This window comes from Bos javanicus, chromosome 26, assembly GCF_032452875.1.
Source record: "Bos javanicus breed banteng chromosome 26, ARS-OSU_banteng_1.0, whole genome shotgun sequence".
In the NCBI taxonomy this organism is placed as follows: domain Eukaryota; kingdom Metazoa; phylum Chordata; class Mammalia; order Artiodactyla; family Bovidae; genus Bos; species Bos javanicus.
Window position 1 is genome coordinate 37,981,742 of NC_083893.1, and position 19,168 is coordinate 38,000,909.

At 41.9% G+C, this 19,168-nt stretch overlaps 1 protein-coding gene across 2 annotated transcripts in view; it reads right to left on the bottom strand.

The window, feature by feature from the left end:
- Positions 1-7,287: 7,287 nt before the first annotated feature.
- FAM204A (family with sequence similarity 204 member A) overlaps positions 7,288-19,168 on the bottom strand; it is a 33,876-nt gene continuing 21,995 nt past the window's right edge. For both annotated transcript variants that reach the window (XM_061403619.1, XM_061403620.1), the window contains exons 7-8: positions 12,666-12,772; positions 7,288-12,359 (exon numbers count right to left, since the gene is read on the bottom strand). In XM_061403619.1, the coding sequence (XP_061259603.1) occupies positions 12,308-12,359; positions 12,666-12,772 (159 nt within the window). In that variant the 3' untranslated portion in view covers positions 7,288-12,307. The remainder of the gene's footprint in view (positions 12,360-12,665; positions 12,773-19,168) is intronic.

Consider the following 19,168-nt stretch of genomic DNA (forward strand, 5'->3'; position numbering starts at 1 on the left):
GCACCATGCTTGCAAAACAGCAGTAATGCAAGAAACCCCCAGAGAACTATCTCCCTATGAGGATATGATTTGCTATGTGTCAGGATCTTTAAACTATTTATTTATTTATTTGGTTGTACCAGGTCTTACTTGCACCAGGCAGGACCTTATTCAGTTTGCGACATGCAAACTCAGTTGCGGCATGTGGGATCTAGTTCCCTGACCAGGGATTAAACCCGGAACTCCTACATTGGGAGTACAGAGTCTTAGCCACAGGACCACCAGAGAAGTCCCCTGAGCACTTTCATATTCATCATTTTATTTAATCCTCACAGTCCTATAAGATAGGTACTATTCGTATCTCCATTTTTCAGGAGGAGACCCAAGACACAGAGAGGTTGATGTGTTTGGGGTGACATAGTTCATAGTGGGAGTGCTGATATTGGAATCTGGGCTCCTCTGGAGTCCGGGGATAATGGCTTCACTGTTTTAACACTTGCTGGTATCAGCCACACCCACTCTGGATCCTCTCCTTTTCTCCATAGCTTCTCACCACGTGAGTACTCAAACTTGAGTGTACATCAGCATCACCTGGAGGGTTTGTCACATCAGTGTCTGTCCTAGAACTTGAGAACATGCATTTCTCCATCTGCCAGGGGCTGCCGGCCCAGGAGCTCACCCCCGGGAACCACCGGGATGCTGTCTAGTTTGTTTATGGTCTGTGTTCCCCACTAGAGTACAAGCTCCATGATTTTCAGGATTTGTCTGTTTTGCTCACTGCTGTATCCTCAGTGCTTCCACTTGGACCTGGCATGTGACGAGCCCTCAACACATATTTACTAAAAGAATCAGGGAAGAACACACGGGGAAGTCCATTTCTTCTGGATTCTGTCATTTGCACGTTTGGAAAACACCCCACTGCCTCCTGGAGCAGTCAGTCCTTCCCGCCACAAGACTGGAGGCAAAGAAACCAGGACAGAGATCCTGAAGAGGGCGGTGAGATCCTGAAGGGCGCGGTGAGATCCTGATCCACTGATGTCATTTACAAAGCTTTTGACCTCGAGAATTGTTGGAGCCACTTCTAGTAATATATGAATTTCATAAAAAATGCCTTCCAAGCTGCAGAGAAACATCTGAAGATTTTAATTAAACCCTCCGCCATGGGGAATGGAACTTTTATGCACACGGACTTCGGATTTTCTTCTCTTTTCTTTTTGAGCACTGCTGGCAAGGAAGCGAGGACCAAGCGAGGATTCCAATTGAGTTCTTTGACACGGAACCTTTCTTTTTCTGGCCTTTTTTTTTTTTCTTTTTTCCTTTAATGAAAGTGGCTTATGAGTACAGCCAGCCTGTTTGGGGATATGAGCATTTATATTAATGGAATTAGACTCAGTATTTTTATACTGAGGTATCCCTCTCTCCCTATGGTTTGTGATAAGTGAAAGAAAAGTGAAAGTAAAAGTCGCTCAGTTGTGTTCAACTCTTTGCAAACCCATGGACTGTAGTCCATGGAATTCTCCAGGCCAGAATACTGGAGTAGGTAGCCTTTTCCTTCTCCAGAGGATGTTCCCAAGCCAGGGATCGAACTCAGGTCTCCCGCATTGCAGGAAAATCCTTTACCAGCTGAGTCACAAGGGAAGCTCCATCTTGTGATAAGATGTGCAAGTTTCATTGGCTTGTTTCGTCTCTTCCATCCCAGCTTCCTACACGGGGAAGTTTACATTTCTAACAAGTGATTCCTCCGCTTGCTGGTAGTTCATGGATCATACTTTAAGAATCACTGGAAGAGGGAGAAAGAGCAAAGGCCTGGCCAGGGCCCTAACCCTGGCTCTTGTATGCTATAGAGAGGGTCTGCTTGCTTTAGAGTTCTCTCCTAAATCTCCCAGCATCTCAGTTTCCTCCTCTATAAAAAATATATAACATGTATTCACTTCTTTAGAGAGATGCTTCCAAGAATATAATGAAAGTATAATGAAAAACATTTTAACTTTTCAACCTGCTAGACTTATATGATGCATGTAAAATTAAGGTGTCTCTTTAAGGCAGGAGCATATACAAGACAGAAAGTCCCCTACAAATGAACCATCAAGTTGAGAACTTTGTAAGATGCAAACACGCATTGCATCAACATCAGGCGTGAGTAAAATTGCAGCTTGCCCTCCATCTCCTACTGCTGATGATCCTTCAGCTCTAGGAATGAAATTCATTTGTATGTAGGGGACAAACTGTAATGATTCTCAACATGTTTAAAAGTTTTTTTCAGTAGAACAGTAACAATAGTCCCAAGGCTTATATTCTCAATCAGCCACGATTATTTAATAAGGACATCAAGACTCCAAATGGTTTGACTGGAAGGACCAGGTATGTATACACTCACTCACCCAACCATCCATCCATCCACCATCCACCATCCTTCCATCCACATAAAATATTGGCCTGTAATTCTGTGCCAGTCGAGCTGCATTAGAAACCACAGAGACCTTTAAAATCAAACAAAAACAGTTCCAAGCAACATGCTGAGATTCAGTAGGTCTGGGTTGGACTCAGAGATCTACACACTATAAGGGTACACAGGATATGATTTCCATGCTCTGGAAAGAAATACCAAGGAAAACTCGGGAGTAGAGGATGGGGCGGGGGTGTGGTTCAGCGAAAATCTAAAGGGAGAAAGCACAGAGGCCCTTCCCAGAAAGGTTTCCCCCAGAGCAAGAGAAGTGTTATATACTCTAAAATGTTACTATTCTAGATGTTGTACAGTTAGGTTTGTGTTTCCCAGAGTGTTGTGAGTAAACATGTGGATTGTTAATAAGTGGTGGGTGGGGAAAAAAAAAAAAAGATCAATTTGTTCAACAAATTTGAGAAGCATTGTGATAAACACCAGCAGAGGGTTACTGACTTCTCAGAGGCCTTGAGGTGCTGATAAAGTCACAGCTGTCAAGGTCACAGTGGCAATAACATGCAATGGTTCCCAAATGCATTTGACCACAGAAACCTGTTTTTCCTAATGGCCCAAGGTTCCACTGAACTTACTTTGGGAGTTCCTCCTGTCTGTAACTATATGTACATATCAAAATACGTACATACATTTATCTACCTATTTAAGTGCATATTTTAAGTCACTTCAGTTGTGTCCAACTCTGCCATCCTATGGACTGCAGCCTGCCAGACTCCTCTGTCCATGGGGATTCTCCAGACAAGACTAGAGGGGGTTGCCATGCCCTCCTCCAGGGAATCTTCCTGACCCAGGGATCAAACGTGTCTCTTATGTCTTCTGCATTGGCAGGCAGGTTCTTTACAACAAGCACCACCTGGGAAGCTGGAAAAAGGATAGAAATTGAAATCATCTGCAACTATAAGATATATACCTATTTAAGCAAATGTCTTCTAGTAGTAGATGGTTTCAATTTCTATCCTTTATCCAGTGTCCAAACCCTTGTACAGCACCTGCTGTACTCACAGTTGCTCATGGGTGTGCTTGCAAGTGCTAATGAGTTTTTTTTAATCTTTTTGCTGTGCCACAAGGCATGTGGGATCTTAGTTCCCTGACCAGTACCCCCTGCACTGGCAGCACAGAGTATTAACCACTAGACCACCAGGGAAGTCCCTGGTCATGCGTTTTTAAAACCTTTAAGCAGCTCAATTTTCATACATCTCAGGGACAGTTATTAAGGGGTTTCATTTATTACTGGAGTCAATAATCACTTCTGAATTCGAATCCAGCAGGCTTCTACCCACCACTACCAAGCATCTCTGTTTCTCATGTAATCAAGATATCAGACAAGTGAAAGGGAAAGTCGCTCAGTCATGTTCAACTCTTTGTGACCCCATAGACCATACAGTCCATGGAATTTTCTAGGCCAGAATACTGGAGTGGGTAGCCTATCCCTTCTCCAGCAAATCTTTCTGACCCAGGAATTGAACCGGGGTCTCCTGCATTGCAGGAGGATTCTTTACCAACTGAGCTATCAAGAAAGCCCTATCAGATAAGGGGCAGATTCTTTAAACCCTTCTGACTTCAAGCCACCAGCCCACGCTGTTGGTTCAAATAACTTCCCCTGGGTAGAGCTGAGCCTGCCGCCATGATCAGGACTGTCTGACCTGTGTCCACACACACATCCACCTCACTTTACTGTGTGTGTGTGTGTGTGTGTGAGGACTGTCTGACCTGTGTCCACACACACATCCACCTCACTTTGTGTGTGTGTGTGTGTGTGTGTGTGTGTGGCTGGCGGGGTTTATCCATCCCCCAGCAGTGCCAGGCTGCCCCTCTTTGACAGAAGTGTCTCCACCAAGGGAGGCCCCCTTGCCCAGGGCAGTGGTGCACCAGGACAGACCCACAGCCCCGGCTGACGGGGCTGAGGGTGTGAGGAGCCAGCTCCTTTGAGGTGAGTGGTTCACAGAGCCATGGCCTGACCAGCTCTTTCACTTCCTCATGGGCTTCACTCTCTCCCTTATAGGTGTTTCCAGAAATGCACACATTTATAAATTTATAAAACATTTATAAATTGCTTTCAAAAGACATCTGGGACATTACTTCTAGGAAACCTGATCTGAGGCACCACCTATTGGGATCCAGATTTAAATCTTGGATTTGACCCAGATCACCAGGCTTTCTGATGCCACTCTTACCTTGCTCAGTGGCTCAGCAGTGTTGTGTTGCTGTTGACATCCCATCTTTTAAATAAGCCTCTACCTGTTTTCTTCAACAGCCTTCTCTTCTGACCTTCCAGAAGGAAATTCCATGGTGTTTGGCTGGACACAGTGTGTCTTAAGTTATCATCTACATTCCTGAATATGTAGTTTCTAAGTCACGCCCAACTCTTTGCGACCCCATGGACTGCAGCGCGCCAGGCTTCCCTGCCCTTCACCATCTCCTGGAGTTTGCTCAAACGCATGTGCATTGTCAGTGATGCCATCCAACCATCTCATCCTCTGTTACCCGCTTCTCCTCCTGCCTTCAATCTTCCCCCAGCATCAGGGTTATTATTAAATGTCTGATTTCACACAACTAAATTACTGAACTCTACCTATATTACCTGCTCTCTGCTACCTGCTTCACTCAACCCACATCACCATCCACGGGCACCCAACCCTACCACGGCCCTGTGCAGTCAACAAATGTCAAGTCTTCCCCGCAAAAACTTCCAGCATTCACGCTCTCCCCACAATTCCCACGGCCTTGGTTTAGGGTCTCATCAGTTCCTCCCCAGGATACTCAAATACCCTAGCTGTCCTAGCTTCAGGCCTGACTCCTAAACCACCATCTCTAGTATGCCAACATGTACATCTCTTGTTTAATATATGCTGATGCATCCTCACTCCCTAGAGACCTAAGTCCAAACACCCTCCTACGAGAAGACTGTTGAGAGTCCCTTGGACTGCAAGGAGATCCTACCAGTTGAGCCTAAAGGAAATCAGTCCTGAATATTCATTGGAAGGACTGACGCTGAAGCTGAAACTCCAAAACTTTGGCCACCTGATGCGAAGAACTGACTCACTGGAAAAGACCCTGATGCTGGGAAAGATTGAATGCAGGAGAAGGGGATGATAGAGGATGAGATGGTTGGATGGCATCACTGACTTGATGGACATGAGTTTGAGCAAGCTCTGAGAGTTGGTGATGGAAGGGAAGCCTGGCATGCTGCAGTCCATGGGGTCGCAAAGAGTCGGACATGACTGAGCAACTGATCTGACTTGACTGAAGCATCACCTTTCCTATGACCTTGACTTCCCAGGTGGCAACTACATTCTTATTTGAGCCTTGCTGAAACGTGACTCTACTTCAGCATTTCCCATACATCATAGGAGATGCTTGAGACCTCTATCTACCATGCACATTACTTGACAAACATGAGAGGCTTTCTGATCAGCTCTGTCAAAATATCCAAGTACAATGCTTACATCAAGTCACAAGTAGTAGTTTGTGGTATTCAACATGTCTTAGCATCACCTGGATACCACACCATCAAGGTCATATGTGATGGTCATGGATGTGGCAGACACGGCTAGCTGTTTACTAAATGTATTTCCCCTCCTTCCAGAGAAACAGTCTACATTTTCCAGCCTCTGATGCAGTTAGGTGAAGCAATGAGATTCTAGCTGGTACAAAGTGAGCAGAAGTAACCCATTCCCCTTCTAGGCCAGGCCCATAACCTCCTCAAGTGTTCTTCTGTGGCTTCTTCCCTTCCTGTTGGCTGGGATGGTGACCCCCAGATTTATTAGGAAAAGAAAGTCAGAGAGCTGCTGTCAACCTGGATCTCTGAATGACTGTGAGGAGAGCCCCCCACTGATGGGGATGTCCCCTGTCCCATGAGCAGGAAATAGACTTCTACTGTTCGAGTCATTATAGTTCAGGGGCATATTTATTGCAGTAGTTAACATTTCCCTACCCTGGGCAGGCACTGTGACATAGCCATTGTAGAATGAAGGACGTGTTGATACAGCCTAAGAAAACCTAAGCTTTAAATTATGGAGCATTGTACAAAACAGCTGCATTCATTCCCATTTCACCTCAGTGGGCCTCACGTCTGTGTGAGGCTACAAAATATGGTGAAAGTCAGGGTGTCAGTCCCTGTGAGGTGAGTGCTAAGCTAGTGAATGACTTTAGCCAAGCTAACCAGCGAGGAGACTTCACATCCTGCAGAGAAAAGAACGTGTGCCCATGTAATTAAAAAATTTACATCTAGGTTATTTATTACATGTAGGTTATTTCTTGGGCTTCCCTTGTGGCTCAGCTGGTAAAGAATCCGCCTGCAACGCAGACCTGGGTTCAATCCCTGGACTGGGAAGATCCCCTGGGGAAGGGAAAGGCTACCCACTCCAGTATTCTGGCCTGGAGAATTCCATGGACTGTATAGTCCATGGGGCCGCAAAGAGTCAGACACAACCGAGTGACTTTCACTTTCACTTTTCTTCCAGGTTATTTCTTGGGTTTTCCAGGCAAGAATACTGGAGTGGGTAGCCATTTCCTCCTCCAGGGGATCTTCCCCACCCAGGGATTGAACCCACGTTTCCTGCCTATGTGTCCTGCAGTGGCAGGCGGACTCTACCACTTGAACCACCTGGGAAGTCCCTTTGTATTAACAGCCTACCTGAAAATCAAGTTGTCCAAAACATGCTTCCTAAACATTTCCCAGCAGACTGTGCGCATTCACTTTTGCATCGGCATGAGTTAGCTTAGTGTCTAACAGGGTAGGTGTTCAGTGAGTGTCTCTCAGATATTAAGTGGGGAGGAACTTGAAGCAACGCAAGGCTTCATTGTTTCACTACTCCTTGTGACATCCATAATAACTTCTAGTATCACTCACATTACAAATGAAAACACTTTTTATTCTGGGCAGTTGTAATTGTATACTATCCATCAAAAAATATAACGTTTATAGCTGAGGCATATTCAGCCTGAAAATGAAGTGATACATTAACTTCTTGATCAAATGCCAGAACTTACAGATGAATATGAAACAGACATCAATAATTACAGCTTGTACCAGAGCTGTTGGTTTCTGAACCTTTCAGTTCAATGAACAAGTAATAACTGGACAGACACACCTTTCAGAAATTAGAGGTGGGAAAAGATTACCTCATTCCATACCTGTCACAGAGCAGGCCCCCTGCAGCAATTCAGCAAGAGGCGGCCCATGGGCCCTGGGCGGGGGTGTGGGCTGGGCCTTCTAGAATGATGCCAGAGAGGACACAGGAAGGACCCTGGGGCAGGAGCAGCCAGGAGCCAGGGCTTTTCTTGGACACTATACCTTTCCTTCCCTTCAGTCCCTTTTATTCTGTTTCCTTAAGAAATCTGGTCTGGACATAAAAGGTATGTACTTCATTTTTTTCTAAATTCCATCCTACTCAGAAAAGTCTTATGCTTTCTTACCTGAATGTAAAAAGGAATTACTAATACTAATAAAAAGATGATTCTCTCTCAGCTAATTATTGATTTGAAAAGCACATCTAAACACCCAGCATACTGCATGGCATTTAATGGATAGTCCCAACAAAGGCCTGTGGCTGTGTTCCAGGGATCAAGGTCACAAAGGCTAGAGTGGCTGGAAGATCTCGGATAGTACTGCTGTGTCTGAAGAAATTCTAGCAAACTGAACACACATCCCTAGAACGCTCACCGATCAGAGGAGATGAAGAAACTATATACTTCACTGAGACCCAAGGGCACAGATGGTTTGACTCCTGAGTTTCTCCACAGCATCTTGATCTGCTACACGCTTCCATGTTCTTAACTGGAGTTGGGAATCCTTTCCCCAGTCAGTCTTTGTGCTGATTACAGCTACAACACTGAATGAGTGTGTGAATGCACGCATGAGTCTTTTACAGTGAGTAATATGGAGGCAGGATAAAATAATAAAGACTAAAGAATGCAGCTCCACTCATTTTACCAAAATCTACAGAGCACCCCACCCTCAAAAATGGAAAAACAGGTCTCACTGTCTCAGAATGTTATCAAGGTCAAGAATAAATACGTAGATCAATAAAATAATCTTTTGACAGTTCACTGAAATTTACTCTATAGAGATTCCATTTCTTAGCAGTTTAAAAACCTGAAAATCTAGAAAGATGCTCTGATTATTTCATAATAAAAATTAATTCCCTGAACTGCACTGTCCTGGTTTTGACTTAGCCTTTTCAAAGTTTTTTTTTTTTTTTTTTTTGATCTATTACCATGATAGAAGGCACTGATGCCACAAATACTAATCTACACTTGGTCTTGGAAAAAGATTTTCGTGCACATATTTTGTCCAAATATTACTATTTGTTTCATGGAAGTCAAGGCAAAGACTTTAGTAGAGTGTAAATTTTAAGCCAATGAATAAACAGTTGGCTTCAAAAAACATTAAATTGACATGCAGAGCATTTGCTGCTCTGCCAGATACTAAAAATAAAGCAACTTCTGCCAACATGGAAAAACTTGAATTATTTCAGTTGGTCCTGAAGTTAACCAGGTTTCACTAATTTTCCAAAATGGGGCCTGATGTTAAGGTTATTACCTTGTTTCCTCAAAGCTGATCTCTGAAGTAAGATGCCAACTGTCAGCAATTTTTTTAAGGATCAACCCGATAGTTTTTTATAGTTTAGCAGGACATACCTTTCTAAAAATGTGACATATTTACCCAACAAATGAAAATTTGAGCATCTGAAAATTAATATTCATCTTAAGTTCAGGGGCTCCCCTGGTGGCTCAGTGGTAAAGAATCCGTCTGCCAATGCAACAGACGCAGGTCCGATCCTGGGCTAGGAAGATCCCACGTGCCTCGGAGCACCTAAGCCCGTGAGTCACAACTACCGAGCCTGTGCTCCAGAGCCCCTGCTCTGCAACAAGAGAAGCCACCGCAACGAGAAGCCCGAGTACAGCAGCCGGGGCAGCTCCTGCTTGCCAAATAAATAAATAAAATTATATAAAAAAGAACGAAGTTCAAACTTGTCTTATCAGAGTGAAGAATAAGCTAAGTTATTACAATATTTACAAGATAACATTTTAGACAAAAGGCATCAGGGAACTCGGTACGTTTTAAAGATGAAGTTTTAAGCTGTTAACTAAAGTTCAAGTAACATTTTATTCCTGTCCTTGGCCTGCTCCTTCCTTAGCTGTCTCTCTAAAAAAAATTAGCACATTTAAAATACGGAGTTTGAGATTTATGATCAGTTGCAGAAACCTGTTTAACTACTGATTTACAGTTTGGGCCAAGGTATTTAGGTCTGTCATCAGAACTAATTATAGCAAACCTGAGATTATATATTCAAACTCTCCTTTTGGTGAAAGAAATGAGAATGTTCTGCGGAAAATCAGAAACATCCTGAGGGCTTCCAAAGAGGAATGCACTATCAACTTTACTTCTCAGAACCAGGGCTGCAAAGCCCAAAATTATTGTTCTTTAGTAAGGTGTTTTAGCCTGAAGTACTCAAACAGTAAATCATAGTTACATTAATGGCATACCCATGGCCTGAAACATATTAATCTCAGTTAACAATAACTGACATTTACATTACTAATCTAATTCAGGCATTCTGATGGTAGTAAATGCACATGTTAAAGCTTCAGGAACTGAAATTATTACTGATCCAAAGAGAATCCTTATTTCACTGTCACCAAATGGAGAGGACAAATGACTATACTTCTGGGGCAATCTGGGTTTTCTAAGAATAATGTCCCCATTTTAATGCTTTAATGAGGAAAATTCAAATTAAAGCAGATTAAAAATAAAGTGGTCCCAAATGATATGCCAGCAGGGCTAACCCAAGAAAACCAGTGCCTTCCTCTTCTTCAAATCCTCTTCCCCTCCCACTCCTCTTCTGCTGGATGAGCTTGGACTCTTTTACAAGCCAGGACTCGAAGAGATCTTGGACCCTTTCACAAGCCAGGACTCGAAGGGAAAGGGACTTCTGCAACATGGCTCCTCTTATCCAGTGAATCCCCTGAGACCTGATTCCACCATAATGCCATCCACTCAGGGACAATGTCCTCATCCGTGGGACTCCTGAGTGGAAGGAATGAGCAACTGCTGGCCCCAGGGCAGGTGGAAGAAGGGTTTAGACAGCTGGACTTTGGGTCAGGGGCTCCCAAACCAGACCCTAAAGGTGACCACTCTGGCCAGGCCTCACCATGAGAAGAGAGGGGAACTATGCCCAGAGGGGGTCAGGAAACGTGCTAAGGAAGTAGGTCAGTGGGAAAAGGCGAGCAGACAATGCAGGGGGACGACTGTCTTGGAGCCCCGTACGTGAGAATGTTACACTACCTGCTTGCTTTTCAAAGAGAATGGTTTTTCATGTTTCAGACAAAACCAATGAATATTTCCCCCATGATGAGTCTTTTTTTGAGAGGAAAATCTCCTATATTCTAAGTTTGCATTCACCTACCAAGAGCCTAAAGTAAGATGTTACAGGTAAAGGCTGTATGATTATATCTATAAAACTCAACAGGGAATATTGTCTTAAAATATAAGATTTTCCAATGTTTGGTCTGAATATCTTTTCACAATGAAGTCCATAAGTAGGGACACAATTTCCTAAAATCTCACTTTCTCTGCTATACTAGTTTTCACCATCTAAACGGAAGCAAGATATGATTTTTGTTCTTTCAAATAGCAATAAGTTGCTCACTTTTTCCAGAACAGGAAAAAAACATTAAATATGTCACCATAAATTACTAAAATTTGGTTACTATTTGTAAGTCTAAAATTAACAAAATAAGACCATCACCATGATTCATCTTCTATGTTCCTGAATTTATACTACCAACAGAGAGAAAGTTTGTATCGGATGGTTAGAAAACTTCTGATGAAGTAGCAGGAAGGGACAAGATGGAAACCACAATAAGCAGTTCTTTACCTCGACTGAGCACCAAGAGGGAGCTGCCAAAATAACCCAGGCCTGCCAAAAAAAAAAAAAAAAATCACAGCATCCAGCTGTGGGCTTGTCCACCAACTTGAGACAATTTCTCAAAGCCCTTTCTAGTTGGGACTCTGAAACACACCTGCAGTGAAAGTCACTTAGCAGGGCGCCAGTCTTCTTTATCCGTATGCAAGCATTCAGTGGTTCCCGGAGCAATGGGGGAGAGGAGTGAAGGTTCAAGGTCTCAATGTCTGGAGTTATCACTGTCTAGAACCATTATATCAATTTCTCCAAGAACCATCTCATAATTTAAAGAGTGACACGGCTGAGAGAGATATTTAGGAAGACATTTCCAGGCAGAGAACCTGAATTTAAATCATTCTCCAAATACTGTTAGATTCTGTCCTTTTTTAAAATGGTGTTATTTAACCTGAAGGTACACAAAGATTAATCAATTACCTGTATTATGTTACTATGAAATATCAACTCTACTGCCTACAATAAAGAACCGATAATTACTTTTGTAACATTAAGATAAAGGCATTTGTAAACACAGGATCTTTCTTGCACTTATGACTAATCCATTATACACAAATGCCCATCTTAAAAACAGCTCCAGAGTGAGTGCAGTTACACTGCGTGCAGATAAGGAAGTACAAGGAGCTCACTGGCTATGCTCCAGCAAATGGAGGAAAAGTAAAACTGATTCTATACTGGAGGTCTACATAAATAAATAAATAAATCCTATCTTTTTTTCCCCCCTGTATATATGCTTGGATTACTTGCACAAATAATGGGATGGTCCACTTCACTCACTTCAGTGGGATGGACTCTTTAGAAAAAGACTGAAAAACAATTTGATAATCAACTCCCAAATTTTATGCTTATTTTTTCTACTTCCATCAATTTTCTGACAAAATCTTTTTTAGTAAATTGAGCAACTGAAGACTCGAGTGAAGCCTCAAAGGTCTTGAAGAACTCTGGCAAGTCACATATATCCCATGTTGCTTTTGGTTTCCCACCTCTTCTTTGCTTCAAATCTAAAATGAAAAACATGAAAATCTCAATTCATTTCTAAATACTTTACTGAAGTAACATGTTTACTAAGTGCCAAAGTAAAATAAACTTAAAAAAGTTTTCGCACACTCCATCAATTACAAAATAAATATCAAATAGGATGAAGACATGCCTCTATATTTATAATCTGATAAACATGCAGCAAAGATCCAAAGAATAAAATGAATAACATTATGCACAAACTGGATTCACAAAATGTATCACAGGATTTCTGTAATTGCTATGAAGTTGGTAGAATCACTAATTTTAAAAATATTCTTAAAACTCACCCCCAGGCAAGTTTCTTCTTTTTTCGTGCAACCTGTGAATTTTCAGCCTCCTTTTTGGCTTTCACGAAGTTGTGGCAGGCAATAGCTTTGGCAATTTTTACACCAAGCTAAGAATTACAAACGAGAAAAAGTGAAAATAAATATTCTAGCTGATACAAGAATTACAATGATACAGATACTCGAGAATTTGTGGGTAAGAAAGCCAGGTCAACCTTACTTTACAAGTGCTAAGAATGGAAATTCTTAATGCTTGGGCCTCTAAAACCGCCAAAGTACCACCACAAATGCAAAGATGCAGTCCCTTTTCTCCTCTGCTCCCTCAGCCAGCCCTTTACCCTAGCTATGCAAGTCTCCCGGATGGAGCTCCTTCCCACACCAAGGCCCCTCGAGGGCCCACCAGGCCTGTGGATGAAGATCTTGAAGAGCTTTCAGCATTTCAGTAGGACAGACAGGAATTTACCCTGATAAGGCGGCGCAGGCTGACAGAGACATCCAGTGTCTTTGCTTTGGGCTAGAATTATAGCAACTCGGTATGGGCGCATCCGTTATCTCACACTGATCAGAAGCTCGGATTGGCAGTCATAGATGTGATTAATAAAACACGGGAAAGCTAATTACTACTTGATAAACACACTTTGTGTGATGGGCAATCGCTTTGCACTCACTGACAGAAAAAAGAATATAAGGGGTGCCAGGAGGCAAAAAGGCGGGGCCCCAGGACCACAGCGTTCCCTGCCAGCAGCCCCCTTCACCCTCCTTCCACTCATCTGCCCCAGTCCTAAAGGTCCCAGCAGAACAAAGCGTCCTCACGGCCCCGCCCCCCAAAACTCCTCTAACTCAACCCAACACCATCTTCGTTTTTGTATTTCTCCAGCCCTTCAGCTTCTACGCCACAGCCTACAGTTCCAACAGTGGACTCTCCATGGCCCTCCGGCCGCAGAGCTGTTCCTCAGTGAGTGTCTCCAGGACAGGCATGGGGCTCTTCTGTTTTTAGTGGGCTCCAATTTTAAAAATGCCCGCCTACATGGAAGGCTCAAAAGTATCTGTTAAAACAACAAAGGCTACAAAAACCGCTTCCTGGTGTTTCTTTCCTTTTCTCTCTCTGACCGCAGCCTACTGCGTTTCAGCAGCCGGCAGACTTGTGTACGAGAGGAAAGGGCCCAGAAGCCACTCTCCGGCCACAGTATCACAGCCCAAGGTTTGGGGACCTGCTTGCCGACAGTGAGGCACGGCCGGCAGTTAGGGGCTCACGTGTAAGCAGAGAAGCTGACCTAGGAAAGTGAGGTTTGGCTTGCCTGCCACTCCTTTCAGCTCACCTTGGAGGACAGCTTCTTTTTAGGATGAAAGAAATAAGCAGTCATCAAGCACTGTCCAGGGTTTACAAACGAGAACAAAAACAGATCTGATTTTTCAGTCCAGGAAAGAATACACATAAAGAAGGTAAGCAGATGGAAACAATGTGACAGTCAAGCCAGTATGCTGAGGTGGTCGAAACCCAAAGGAAAGCCACTGAAGGAAGGAGGACTTGTGGCTGGGAGCCCACCTGGGACAAGAGACCAAGTCAGAGTCTTCCTGATACCTCAGCCAACACTAGCACCACCACCGTCGTCACCATCTTTTCTCACAAGGAGGACATTCGTGCAACCAATATCATGAGGGCACCAATGCATTATTTTGCCAGGCACTGCTGCGGGTGCTGCAGACACGGCTTTGAACAAGAGGGCTGGGGTGGAGGGAGCTAGGGAGAAGGGGCTGTCAGTTACATCTGATGGCTTCAATCCCTGCCCTGTTCTCTTGGCTCTCTTTTCACTTTCAGTTCTTCACCACGGAACAGTTTATTTAAGTCAACTAAGAAAAGGCTAAGAATCAAAGGGCTGTAGCTTCCTCATCGAAGGAGAAAACAAAGCTCAGAAGAATGCTGTGGCATCATTCATCATGAAGATGGATTTCCTATCGACTAAAAGCCATCCGTTTGTCATAAATGTAAAAAAAATCAAGTTAGTGCCTGTTGGGTTAGGCTAGTCAAAACTGCAGTATCCGACAAATCTCCAAATCTCACTGGTTGAACTTTTATTTCTGTTTCACTTCACGTCAGCTGTGGACTGGCCAGGCTCTCCATCTGGTGCTGCCAGCATCTCAACACACGGCTTTCAAGTCTCAGTGGCAGAGAAGAGCTGGCTGGAGGGGCTCATACTGGCTCTTCGGTGCTTTAGTCCAGAAGCGCACACAGCATCTCTGCTCACAGCCCTCTGGTCAGAGTACAATTCCACCTGGCGAAGGGGTGCTGGGGGACGCGAGGGGAGTAGGAAGCGCACCTAAGGAGCTGCCTACTATCAGGACACACAGCTCGCCTTCAGTTTAAGAGGTACGCCGGGTCTCCCCACATTCGCGCAGGATAGCCTCCTTCTCTGTCTCCCACCTCCAAAAGGTAAAACACGGAATTCCGTATTTGTCTAATTATATTCCTATTTATTAGACAGCAAATACAAATCTCATATACAATAGCTTTGCTGAGATCACCCCACCTCAGCTAGTTTATCTTCTATTTAAAGTGAGCCTATACTTTTGAGTATGAAACAAAAATGACCTGAAGTATACAGCTGCTATGTACCATTAACAGTGAGACAAAATTATTTCTTGAAACTGTTGTAAATTATGGTGCAGCTTATATTTTTAACTTACTGAGATTTCCCAACATGGGTTTTCTGGATTCGGAGTAGACAAACCAAAGACCATCTCAGTATGTCTGGACCCTGACTGTGGTCATTTGATTCACGTGGAACTCCTTTCAGCATAGTCACAAACTCTTAGAAGGGAGAATTTCTAGCAACATGAAGGCCAAACCCAGCACAATCAGCATCGCAGATAAGACTGAGAGCACACGCACCACGTAAGACACGGAATAAACTTCTTACAAATACTTCATGACAGCGTAAGAAACATGTATTTACATGGGAGGGCTCCATCGATTTGCAGACTGAACAGCGTAAGCGATAGGTACGTAAGCAATACTTTCCAACAGACTTGTTTGTAGGAAAGTCTGTTTTCTAACTGTATTTTGCCTGGGGTTAGGTTCAATGAAATGTTCTTTAACTGATAAACATTAAACAAGCCTGGTCTATGTATTTAACTGAAAGGATCTTTTAGCTTGTAAGGATGATGAAAAGTCCTATCAAGGCTGGGGCCTTTGCATGCTTAAGATGAATGTGTTTTACTTACTCCCAAGGAGAAAAGAAAAAGAACGGAAATATTTGGAAATCTGAAAGGATCATAAGATCTTCTATAGAAAAGACAGTTGAGAAGAAACATGTTTTCCCAGGCAAGAAGACTAAGCCAAGCTCCAGAAGAAAAAGAATACCACGCTATGTTTCAATATTACAAACAAACAGAATAGGTCCCCAAGAATCCCCCTTTCGCTTCTCTAAAAAGAAAAAAAGCATCTTCGGGCCCAATGTAAACATCACAAAAGCCTGGTCAATGGTTTTTATATTAAAAAACGGCTTCGGGTCATCAGATAACTAGAGCAACACCATGTGGGAAGAAATTTTTTTCAAGAATAAAAATATATACAGAATTTCTTCTGTGTGTCGTCAAAGTATCAGCATTTTCCATATAGAACATCCAATATTTTGCTGCATTTTAATTAAGGTGTCTAAACATTATCACAAAGAACTGCAAATTGGTCAGAGCAAGCGGTAAGGAAAATTAAGCTCTAAAGGCTTTTTATCACCATATTTCAGGAACCAAGGGTGTAAAATGTTCTAATTTGGGATATATTAAAAGCCATAAAAGGTCTTTCAGAAAGATTAATGGTACTTTGCTTGGATTTCAGATAAGGGCTTTAGCTGGTTGGGAAAGCAGGGCCCCGGCTGGACCCTTGAGGCGTTCATCTCTACAGCCACTTGGAAGATTTGTAAAAGCGTCTGCATAACCTCAAGCAAATGCACGGCGACACTTTTTTAATTCCTTTCAATTTTACAGGTTGAGCATGTGTAAATCATATTGGGTTGTAAAACAGATATAATGGCACATCGTGTAACATAGTCAAGATTTTTAAAAGACAAACTTGCAAAATAAAGTTAGTTTTTCTCGCTAAACCTTGCCCTGCTAAAGTTTGCTGATAATCATTTAAAGAATCTGATTCAAACAGCTTCATCTAGCATCACTGTAAACTTCTTATTCATTTCATAAAATATTTTACTCATCTTCAAATTACTAGCTTGTAACAGATTTATGAAGTTTCCCTCCCTTTTGCACACTTTCAAGGCACTTATTTAAAAATACCAATTATCATACTTTAACTTTGGAATAATAGGTCTCTATGAAAAATATTTATGCCATTCTCTTTTGTTCTTTAATTAAATGAAAACAGATGTTTTCTGAAGTAAAGCGGAACCATTACTGGAGTACTTAAAGTGTTAAGGTCTTTAATTTTTATATCAGTTTGGTCGACAATTCCTGATTGTCTTTACTCAAGCTCAACATTAATGTCAAGCAAGTTACCTAGGAGACGAAAGAGATCAAAGAGACAAAAACCCCTCCAATGTCTGATTAATCAAGCCTGCAAACAGCTTATTTCTTTTCGCCTGCATGCAAGTATGAAAATGAGATTCTGGGAGCCGAACATTGTGCAGATTTGTTCATTCTTATCAGAACAAAGCCAGCGGCAGCTTATTTCATGGATCATTGGCACTGTCATCAGTGCTACACAGAACGCTGACAGCTCCTCATTTTGAGGCTTGAACAAAATTAGCAAAAAGTCGGCACAAATTAGCCTCTCATCTTTTTGGTAATATGACATTATTCATTTACTTTTTATCCAATTTTTAATTTTTTCCTTGTCAGCTATCCCTTTCTAGTGTCTCTTGCATGGCATCATAAAATGCCTTCTTAAAAACAAGCGGAGAAATAGCCAAAGTTGAAATAACATGCAAAGTTCAAACAGCAAAGAAGAAAAAGCACTTCCAAGGACCAATGATGCTTTATTTTTTTCTTTTTAATAACTTTCAAAACTTTGCAAAATTACTGATGAACAGCTCAGAATACCATGAAGTTAAGTTTTATGAAATCGGTAATATATTTCAATAAACAATATGACGTGGCTAATGTGTTTTATTCAAACCACAGGTTAACATGGCAGGTGCTGCAGTGAATTCAGGATGTCTTCAGTGGGACTGGTACATTTCCACGGACATACCTGAGATGCCGAAGCTCTGAGGACAGCAAATAAGCTACGGCATATCCAGTCATTTAAATACTGACTTTAAATCAAGTCTTCTTCCCTCTGTTAGAAAGAACAGCCTAATTTCACTGTCACCTTAAAACGTGCATGCACAGGTTTCCATGTTTGTGTACTACATATATCTATGTTGTGTGCACAACTGCACAAACACCTGTTATTTAACACCTATTTAACTACAAATCAGTTAAAGCCAAATGGTTTTTACTTCAAGGCATAACCCAACAAACCCTGTTTTTAAAATAGAAGATATATTTGTATAGACATATTACATATATTGTATATTTACATGTATAAATATGTATGATTCACCTTTCCTCAACTCTGATTTCATAGTGAAATAGTTTATGTAACACCTGGTTTAATGATGACTATTAAGGCTTCAAATTATATGTAGATTACAGTAGTCCAAAGGGGGGAGAAAAGACGTTATACTGTTGAAATTACTCCTGGATAGAGACATTTATAATCAAGCAACTTATTCCATTCATAAGGGAAAAAAATTAACCATAAGCTGTTAGATGCTTTACACAGTCCCCATCAGAAAGACAGTTTTTCTTTTTTTTAAAGAACTGTAGTACTGTTTTCAGCAATTTCTTTATCTCTGTTCTTCTAAGTAAGAAAGCTTATTAACAAGCTTTGAACTTAAAATCACATTTACAATAATGTGCCATCAACAGTTTTATAAGCTAATTAGAAAAAGATTAATTAATGACTGGCTGCTAATAAAATGGCAATCATGAAGAAAGAAACCAAGGGTGCTAAGCTTCAACTACCACCAATTAAGAGCTAATTACAAACAAATTATATATGTGTTTTGCTGTGGGCTTTAATTTACTAAAATGGTTTTAATTAAAAGAGAAAACATGCTGATTAATTGAACTGCAGAAAAAATCTACAGTATAAACTGTGCTTTGTCTGTCTCTTTAATTAGACTTGTAACATCTGAAATCTTTTTTTAAGGTTTGTTAAAAGCACCATAAACATAATTAAAAGAGAGCATAAGGAACACCACTCTAGGTGATCACCCAATCATTCCCCAAAGGTTGAAAGAAAACGTCCTCAGTGCAATGAGATCTAAAAAGCACACCTAAAAGCCTGAGAGGAAACCCCATCACTCAGTACCATTTTTATTTTTCTCATATTAAAATGCTCCAACTTCAAGGATGTACACCATTTTTTATAGCAAAGAACGTATCTTTCGGCTTCACGTAAAGGAATTCAACTAGGCCTTCCCTCACCTGGACAGGCAGAGCTTATTTTC